Source organism: Panthera uncia, chromosome D2, assembly GCF_023721935.1.
Source record: "Panthera uncia isolate 11264 chromosome D2, Puncia_PCG_1.0, whole genome shotgun sequence".
Taxonomy (NCBI): Eukaryota; Metazoa; Chordata; class Mammalia; order Carnivora; family Felidae; genus Panthera; species Panthera uncia.
In genome coordinates, this window is record NC_064818.1 from 18,653,028 (window position 1) to 18,662,921 (window position 9,894).

At 49.6% G+C, this 9,894-nt stretch overlaps 1 protein-coding gene across 1 annotated transcript in view; it reads right to left on the reverse strand.

Moving 5' to 3' along the window:
• Window positions 1–785: 785 nt before the first annotated feature.
• The window catches only part of RHOU (ras homolog family member U), a 10,000-nt gene continuing 891 nt past the window's right edge, over window positions 786–9,894 (reverse strand). Inside the window, exons 2-3 of the mRNA XM_049645985.1 lie at window positions 7,938–7,996; window positions 786–2,222 (exon numbers count right to left, since the gene is read on the reverse strand). Coding sequence (XP_049501942.1) covers window positions 1,767–2,222; window positions 7,938–7,996 — 515 coding nt within the window. The 3' untranslated portion in view covers window positions 786–1,766. The remainder of the gene's footprint in view (window positions 2,223–7,937; window positions 7,997–9,894) is intronic.

The window sequence follows — 9,894 nt, forward strand, 5'->3', positions numbered from 1 at the left end:
TTTGTGTTCCGACTTAAAAATTAATTTGCATTGCACTCCATGACATTTGTTTAAATACAAAAACCCCGTTTAGAATGACTCCCCAAATAATTCTACCACCTCTCCCACCTGGTCTGCACAGCAGGGCGGGCGGAGCCCAGCCCGGAAAGCTATTCTCACAGATAGGTGGACCAGGCAGGCAAGACTGCTTTTCGGGAAGTCTGTCTGGAGCATTTTCACAACGAAGTAACGTTATTCCCTCAGGTTAGAACTAAATGCTTCAGGAAACAGCGGATTATCAATTTCCAACGGATGCAAAAATAAATAGCAAACAACCCATGTGTTTTCATTTTCAAACAAGGAAACCCGTTAATTTGATTTACCAACAGAGGTGAAAGAAACCCCGTCCCAACCTTTGATTTCTTCCATAGAAAAACACAAATTAGTTTTTTTGAATATAAAAAAGACAACGCAAGACCCACGAAAGAGGAGACGCTTCTCTCCGCTGGCTCTGCAGAGCTTATCCCTAGTTTTTGAGCCGACCTTGGTGAGTCTGTGTCACCCACGGCAGCCGGACGTGATAATTCAACGCGTCAGGCTACCTTTTTTGGCACTTCGGAAGCACTGCCATCACAAAGGAAAACTATTCTTCTGATACGGCACTTGTTTTCTCCAGAGGACTAAGCTCTAAAAATTCTGCCACCTTGAAGAACACAAACGTTTCACAAGCATATGGTTTTCTGGCTGTCCCACAGGAAGGAGGCAGCTTCGCGAGGGGGCTGTGGTCCACCCCCCCACCCCCCACCCCACCGCCCCCGGCCGGCCGCAGCAGACCAGACCCACGAGCCCGGTGACACACAGCGCCGGGCCCTGCTGCCAGGTCCCTGAAAGGCATCTGTGGACTTCACTGGTTGTCGTAACGGGTTTCAAGAGACACCCATTTTAAAACAGGTTTCAAGAGATGTTCACGTTTGGTTTTCAGGTGGCCTCAAAGATGTGCCGAGACGTAGTTAAAATCCCATCTCTGAGTAGGGTATCATCAAAAAGAGAGCTGTTCAAAAAAGTAACAAAAGCAGGAACCTGAGCTTCCCTCATATCTGTTTTTTCGTGGCCGTGCTTTTCCCCATTAACCGTTTAAAAGTCTGAATCAGCAGCAAATATAGCCGTACGTACGTGCGTGTGCGTGTGCGTGTGTGTGTGTGTGTGTGTGCGCATTTTGGCTGACTTAAGGGAAATAAAGGTCATTTTGTCTCCTACAAACATTTGCTGCAGGCCCTTCAAGAATGTTCACTTCCCTGCAGGCGGGACGATTTAAGTGTGGACGTTTAAACGCAATTCTGACGGGTGCTCCCTGGCCGGCCTGCGTACGGAACGTCCTTGCATCGAGTAGCCCTTCATCAAGGGAGGGTCGACCACACCATTTCGCCGTTGGTCCTTCTGCGCATCATAACGCGGCCAAGTTGCATCCTTGACACCCACATCCGAGCGGGTCTCTTTCATATCAGATATAAATTAATCCCGAGGTCTCGGAGCTCTCCTTTTCCAGAGTTGGGAACATTGCTCAACTCCCTTCAGAAATATCTTGCATAATTGGCTGGTCCCTAAGCTGAAACAAACAAAAACGTCGAAGGCAAGAAAGAATACATAAACTGAGAGCTCCACCTGTTATACGCATACACACGCGTTTCCTATCCAGGTTCTACACAATAAAAGGAGTCACGTCAGCTAATATAGCTTCTAATATCGGCTTCATCTAAAAACTGCCTTTTCCGGGTTTCTTGCCAACATCATACGACACAGCAGTACTTTTTCCACCAGGACTTGGAGAGGTTTTTCATTTTGTCAGGAGTCCTGCTTTTGCGCTTCTTTGGCTGTTGCTGAGTGTCTGAGTACTGGATGCCGGCGACAATGGCCGCGTCAAAGACCTCTTTGAGGTTTTTCTGAGTCAAGGCCGAACACTCGATGTAGGAGGCGGCTTTGATCTCCTCGGCGCACAGCTTAGCTGCCTCTTCAGGCACCGGCTTCTCTTTGCATTTGTCCAGCTCAATGAGGACTTTGACGTCTTCTCTGAGATCCGACTGAGTTCCAACGAGGACGATGGGGGCTTTGGGACAGTGGCATCGGATCTCGGGCACCCACTTCTCACTGACGTTCTGGAAGGATGAGGGGCTCACCACACTGAAGCACAGAAGAAAGATGTCCGTGTTGGTGTAGCAGAGGGGCCTGAGTTTGTCAAACTCATCCTGCAACCAATCAAGGCACCCGAAAGTTATTTTTTAAATCCATTCTCATTAGCAAAAAAATCCCCCTTACCAATTTTTTCCTCGGAAAGGGTTATAGCAAGCCCACTGCCAGGGCCTCGGAAAGCAATCCTGCTGCTTCCCTAAGTGGGGCCCACACGCCCAGCCCCATGCAATCTGCCCAAAGTGTTCGGTGTTTTCATCAACACTCATGACCCACTTGCAACTCACCACAGAAAAAGTACTTACATCGGGTGAATTTTAGAAATAAAATTGACTTCATCTAGCCTTCAGCCTAGAGTAACCCAGACTTACTCTCTCAACTGTGGTACTTAGCCACTCTTCCAAAACTTAGACAGCATCTACACTGATCCCCAGGTCTCCAAGCTGACCCCAGTGAGCCCTGGTCTAACACAGCTCCTGTCTTCAAGAATCCAGCCCTGCCCTTAGGGTGCCTGGATGGCTCAGTCGGTTACCCGTCCCACTCGGTTTCGGCTCAGGTCATGATCTCACGGTTTTGGGGATTCAAGCCCCTTGTGGGGCTCTGTGCTTACAAAGTGGAGCCTGCTTGGGATTCTCTCTCTCTCCCTCTCTCTCTGTCCCTCCCCCAGCCGCTGCCTCTGTCTCTCTCAAAATAAATAAACTTAAAAAAAAAAAAAAAGAATCCAGGCTTGCCTGTCCCCATGACACCTGTGAGCGACGCCCGCCTCACCTATCTGTACCCGTACACACTCAGGGCACACACAGTGCAGGGAAGAATTTTAATCAGACACAAGGACAGACCCAGAATTGGAGCTGAGACCTCTCATAGGCCACTCTCACTGGCAAATCACTTACAACACTGGTTAACACATTCTCATTCTTGCTTGATGTACCTCCTTCTTGCTTTATCTCTTTTTCTCCCTCCTTTCTTCCTTTTCTTACTTCCTTTAGCCTTTTTTTTTTCCCCCTGCAAATACCAGGGGCCTCCACACACGGTGCTTTGGGAAGATAAAGGACCAGAGAAAGGGTATACCCACCCTACTCTTAAAATATAGAGAACTGGATGGAATAATTCTAATTCATTATAAAAACCAAGCATCATGCTGAATATCTGCAATAGTCACCCACTTCACAGAGATGCATGCTGGACACCGGGCCCCGGGGAGGACCAGGGGATTCACTGGGAACAGACAGACCTGGCCTCAGCCCTTGCAGAGATGTCTGCCTCCAAATCAGCATTTCTTTATAGTCTCCTGGAGTCCCATATTCAGCTAACTGAAAGCTTTCACTCACCTCTCTCATAGGAAAATATTTACATCATCTCATTCCTATTTAGAATTTCTGGGGCGCCTGAGTGGCTCAGTCAGTTAAGCGTCTGACTTCGGCTCAGGTCATGATCTCACGGTTTGTGGGTTCAAGCCCGGCGTCGGGCTCTGTGCTGACAGTTCAGAGACTGGAGCCTGCCTCGGATTCGTGTCTCCCTCTCTCTCTGACCCTCCCCTGCTCGCACTCTGTCTCTCTCTGTCTCTCAGAAATAAACATTAAATTTTTTTTTTTTAATTTCTATCAGTGGGGGCCCCTGGCTGCCTCAGGTCGGAAGACATATAGGACTCTCGATCTCAAGGTCGTGAGTTCAAGTCCCCCACTGGGTGTAGCGATCATGAAAAAAATAAATAAATAAACGTTAAAAACAGTAAAAAATAGATAAAATAAAATTTCTGTCGGTGGGCGCCAGCCATCCGCGAGTGGACTATAACAGACCACTTCCCAGTGGCAAGAAAAAGTGAAATGTCATCCAGGTTTTCATTACTGACATGCACATTATTCCGTATCTGCAGCCTTTCTGCAGATGTAAAGAAAACCTGGATCTGTTTTTTTTTTCTTCATTTGAAGCTCCATATTTCAGTTGTAGGGCGACAACCAACAATATCGAAGCCAGCCGGCTACAATGCTCAGGAATAAATCTGGCATTTCAGAACGTCACTGCCACGTGTCTTCTACAAACGACGGTTTAAAAAGAACAACTTAGCTTCCTTAGTGCCAACTTTGTGTGCAGGAATAAATGCAGAAACCCGACCAGGTAGACTACGGCCTCGCTCTGAAGACCTCGTAATAAAACATTCCTTCTGTTCTCGGAGGCCTCAAAGCAAAAGCACAAGACTGAGCCCCACGTAAAGGCAGCTCCCTCAGGCAGCTGCACCTCGCTGTGAGAAGGCAGTCACCCTCGGCCGGGGCCTGGAATCTGGGCTTGCATTTCCAATAAAAAGAAAGACAAGCACAGGGTCTGGGCCCTATGACAGGCCTTTGGAAATCTGGCTCCCCAGACCTCCGGGGAGTCTGGCTTAAGGGGCTCCGGGAGCCGAGCAGAAATGAAACCCTCCTCCTCACGGCCTGTCCAGAAACCTTAGATATTTGCTGAAATAAATGCAATGTGCACATGGGGGACGAGGCCAGTGGAACGCACCCCCAAGGAAACGTGTGCTGAGGCCCAGTGACTGGCATGCACCTGCCGGGTCGGAAGACGTACAGAATTCTGTCAGGGGCGGGGCGGGCCGGACAGGCAGCTCAACGGTAACGTTGGTCAAGCTGCAACCTGATTTTTTTTTTTTTTTTTGGTACCACAGAGATTTTTCTAAGTGCCTCACGGGTCAAAAGGCTGAAGAACTTTCAGCTGCTCCTGGTAATGCCACCGCGAACTACTCCTATTTCAGTGACAGTCCTTTCTCTTCTGCCAAAGGTATGTTTTGCAGAGCCCTCAGTCTCCGATCTATTCTCACTCAAGTAAGACTGTGAGTCCAGTGTTAAGAGCTCCTCGTAAGGCCTTATATGCTCACCTACCTCCCTGACAGGAAGACCCGAAGGCACAAAAAGCGATTTCTAGTTCCTCACGCAGCCTAGGAGAGCCACATTCTTGCTCCGAGCTTCCATATGAAACCAGGGTATTTGGGCCCCAGGTTAGGGCTATCTGTGCTCACGTTTCCCTGGGTTGGGACTCAGACGTGACACGAGTCATAAGGCTACTGTGAGGACTGCCTCAAGGGGGGGGGGGGGGGGGGTTCCACTGGTTGAGTCAACATCAGGGAAATACAGCAGGTGTCAAATCGAGTCCCTTAAAAGGCAGTTTATCAGATCTGGATTAACTAAGGAAGTTGGAAAAGAACTACCACTTGGACCGGCTTTGCTGTGAGTCCAAATAAGTCCCAAATGACATCTGGGGTGTAGGGGAAAAAGGACTTTATCTTACCAACCGTGTAGGTTTCATAAATAGTTTTTGAAGTTAGTTTTCTACACGTCTTTAGATGGTCACCTCCTCCGTTACATAATAAGGTATGCGTTACTAACCAATACGTCATTTAAGAAATACAGTCCAGGGGCGCCTGGGTGGCTCAGTCGGTTGAGCGACCGACTTCGGATCAGGTCATGATCTCACGGTTCGTGGGTTCGAGCCCCGCATCAGGCTCTGTGCTGACAGCCTGGAGCCTGCTTCGAATTCTGTGTCTCCCTCTCTCTGCTCCTCCCCTGCTCATGCTCTGTCTCTCTCTCTCTCTCTCTCTCTCTCTCTCTCCTTCAAAAATAAATTAAAAAAAAAAAAAAAGGAAATACAGTCCATCTCAACGAAAACATCACTGGGGGAGCAAGAAAAAAAAAAAAAAAAACAATTTCCAAATAAACCAAAACGTACCAACTTGCACCAAAATCCTTCTATTTCCCTAGTTAAACAATTTCTTCATGAAAACGTCTCCAAAATTATCCTCGTGCTTCCCCCACTTTCAGACAGACCATACTACGACAAATCAAACCCCGCCTCAATAATTCAGGATCGTTTCCACAAAGCGGTCCCGATGAGACTCCTATGCCTCTTCCAAAACTGCTCAGAGGTTTTCTCCCCAGACCCACCTGTCCTGCACCCCGGGCCCACGTTGCCTACCGCCTTATGGAACTTCACTGGTTTCTTTCCACAAGTTCTCCTCACTGGTCTGTCTTCCCTACAGACTGTAAAGTCTTGTGAGGGGCAGGCCCAGGACCTCAGTTAGCACTTCCCCAAGACCTAGCTCTCCTTTGTCTGTCTCCATGCGAAACCGCGACTCAGCCCTATTATGTGGCAGGCACCATGCAGGCAGAACCCCAACTTAGGAAGCCGTGTCTGCGGCAAGAACCAACATGTAACAGGAGAGCCCCATCAGTGGGCAGGGATGTGCACTGAGCTCCTTGTTCCCAGGCCCCCCCCCCCCAGGGGTCCCCAGTAACTGTGCCTTCTCGGGCTGTTAAGCTGCTCCTTCCTGCTTTAGCAGGGATGCCTATATTTATCGATGTGCTCCTCTGACCTCACCTGGAAGGTCAGAAAATCAGACACGGAGTAGGAAAAATATTCCCGCTTTATGCAAAGCCATACAGCATTCGCTATAAATACAAGGAGGGCGTCCAGAAAGATGAAACATTGTAACAGCGGTGTTCTTTGCGCTCTCTTTTGCACAGACTACACACGGCGTTTGATTTTCCCCGCTGCAGCTGAAGGGGAAGGATGAGGAGAGAAAGAAGAGGCCGGGCTACCACTCCCGCCACTGTGGCCCCCGCCAAACCAGCGTTGAGGTGGAGACCAGAGCTGCTCAGGCTTGTATCACCTGGAGGTTTGAACTTGGTGTCCCCAGGCTAGGTAAGCAGTTTGGAAGTCCTGGCTGGGACGAGGCACTAGAGAATACTGGAAGGCCAACTTCTTAAACACGGAAGGTCACATGACGATACCTCAGAAAGTGAAGTGGGCCCTTTTACGGGCCTACGAAGTGCCCCTCAGCATTTGCTCTAACAAAGTACAGGAAGGACTACATGTTTGTTAACTGTCACTTTGACCAACTCAAGAGACAGCACCCTGGGTTCTCACAGGGAACAAGGAGACCTCGGTGACGAGCGCCATGCCAAGGGAGGACGGGTGATGATGAGTCCCTGGAGCTCGTCGGGAAACACCTGAATCCCCATCGCTCCCTGGGTGTCCGATCCAAGTGCCTAACCTTCCCACGATTTGGAAAGACTAAGTCCAGGTTCATTCATGACTCTGGTGCAGGACAGCTTTGACCCCTGCATCTGCCTCAGGGAACAAAGGTGGCCCTAGCGAGTCAAACCACGGCTTAGGAAACTCCATCTTTTTCTTATTTATTTATTTATTTATTTATTTATTTATTATTTTTGAGACAGAGAGAGACAGAGCATGAGCAGAGGAGGGTCAGAGAGAGAGGGAGACACAGAATCCAAAGCAAGCTCCAGGCTCTGAACTGTCAGCACAGAGCCCGACGCGGGGCTCGAACTCACAGACCACAAGACTATGACCTGAGCTGAAGTCCGACGCTTAACGGACAGAGCCACCCCGGTGCCCCAAAACTCCATCTTTCTCTTGAGCAAATTTCTTTAATATGTGGCTGGTTGACTTCTAATGAAATGATTACTTCGCCAACTAACTTTGAGAAATGATCACAGAGCATCAGTGATAATTTTTAATAAACACCAGAGAGTAAATAAGGTCAGAAACGCCTGTGAGAAGAGAACTGTTCTTCACCCTGTTGTCCCCGTCCTGCCCGCTCGAAGCTGAGCCAAACCCGGTTTTTATCCCCCTCCCCGTCACCCTCTCAGGGGTGGGTCTACTTCGTGAGGCTTTAGAATGATCCCGTTTATGCAAGGAGGGTATTCTGAGGCTTTTCAAAGGCTGGTTCCCTTCCCACCACTGAGCAGCGACGATACACTAACCTGCCCGGCAGTGTCACAGAGCTGGAGTCTCACAGGCCGTCCGTCCACAGAAACCACCGCTTAAAAACAAGATGAAAACAATGATCAGGGGGGGATGTCCTTTAACCCCTTTCAGGAAAAACATCGTTTTAGCTGCAACTACCATTCTCCCTCCAAACCCTTCAGTTATTCTGGGTCCCCTAATGAATTAAAGACTGGTCTAAAACAAGGAGGCCCTTGGGTGGCTCAGTCGGTTAAGCGTCTGACTTCGGCTCAGGTCATGATCTCACAGTTCGTGAGTTCGAGCCCTGTGTCGGGCTCTGTGCTGATGGCTCTGTGCTGATGGCTCGGAGCCTGGAGCCTGTTTCAGATTCTGTGTCTCCCTTTCTCTCTGCCCCTCCCCTGCTCATGCTCTGTCTCTCTCTGTCTCAAAAATAAATAAACATTAAAAAAAAATTTTTTTTTAAATAAAAAAAATAAAAATAAAACAAGGAGGCCCCCATGCAGGCACTTTTGTATACAACCCTCTTGGGCTGGCACCTCACTGCACTGCCCGGGATGAGGCCGCAAACCCCTGAGCCATCGGATGGCACCCCAGAAGGGCCTGCACTCTTCTCCCAGCCCCGGAAGATTTATTTGCCCGTCACACTAGTTTCAAAAAACCTAAAAGCAACACTAGGGGGTAAATGGGAACCAACCTTGCCGTTTTAACTCAGTGGGAAGCCTCACAAATAATTCTGTTTTCCCTTGGGATCTGTTCCAAGACTTCATGGTTTATCAGAAAATTGTAGCTTGTTTTGAGAACACGAGCAAACACAGGCTGCCTGCATTGTCCTGTTTATGGAAGCGGGCCCTACTCATGTCACCCTGTCGGCTCAAAGAGAGGATTAAAAAAGAGAAGAAAGCCTGTCCACCTTTCCACTGGGATGGGGACTGGGCAGGGGCCTGCCTCAGGGCACAGCTTGAGGTTTCTATTTGAATTAAGCACCCAAGTTTGTCTCAGTACAACTTTCCCAGTTCTTTTAATGTTTACACTGATCAGCTGGGAGGAGGAAAGGGGGGGAAAAAACCCAAAACTGTTTAGGTGGGAAACCCATTAGGTGTGGCACACTTTCATCTAGGGTACCCAACCCCTTGCCATTGGGACTACGAGGTCAAGAAACATTTCTTTTTTTTTTTTTTTTTCCTTGAAGAGCAAGAGGGGGTGTTTCACACTAGCCTCTGTGGATTTTCACGTTTTTGTGAATTTAAAAAAAAAAAAAAATCCCCGAAAACCCCTTTATCTTTGTTTCCACCAAACTAAAACCCAGCATACCATACTTAAGAGCTGTAAATAGCTTAGAGATAACCGAAAAGATACTAAGACATCAGAAACACAGCCAATGAGGGAGATGGAAGTAGGGGCAGTGGGGCCAGGGGAGAGGGACTCCGAAGAAACTGGGTTTACTCTCCAGGTTTAATCCGGACCTAAGCCTTTACCAGTGCCGTTTTCACCAAAGCGAGTATTTTCTGGCTCTTTAAAGCGGAGACGCCCATTGTCACGGGAACCGCCAAAAGGAAAGGACCGACTCTCCGGGCCACAGGTAGGGCCACCTGCGCGTCACCTTCCCACTGAAACTCGGCAGCGGCGCCAGCAACGTCGACCTGACGCAACTTTCCTACGCAGCAAACTGACCAGGCAACCTGAACTCGACCTGTCTGATACTCGCTCGTCTGCTACTAAATTGCCCGACCATTTCTTTTCGCGTAGGCTCTGTCCCCCGTACCCCGCCCCCTCCGCCAGGCTCCGGCTTTAGGGTTCCCCATTGCCTCTGGAGGCTCCGCGCTCGCCGGGTCCCCGAGGCTCGGGAAATGCCCTGCGCTCCGCGCCTGGTCGGCTTCCCAGCTGGAGCCCGCCCGGCCCCGCAGCCCCCCCCGTGGCCCCCCCCCCCCCGCCCCGCCCCGCGACCCTCGCGCCGCCCTCCCCGCCCCCCCCCCC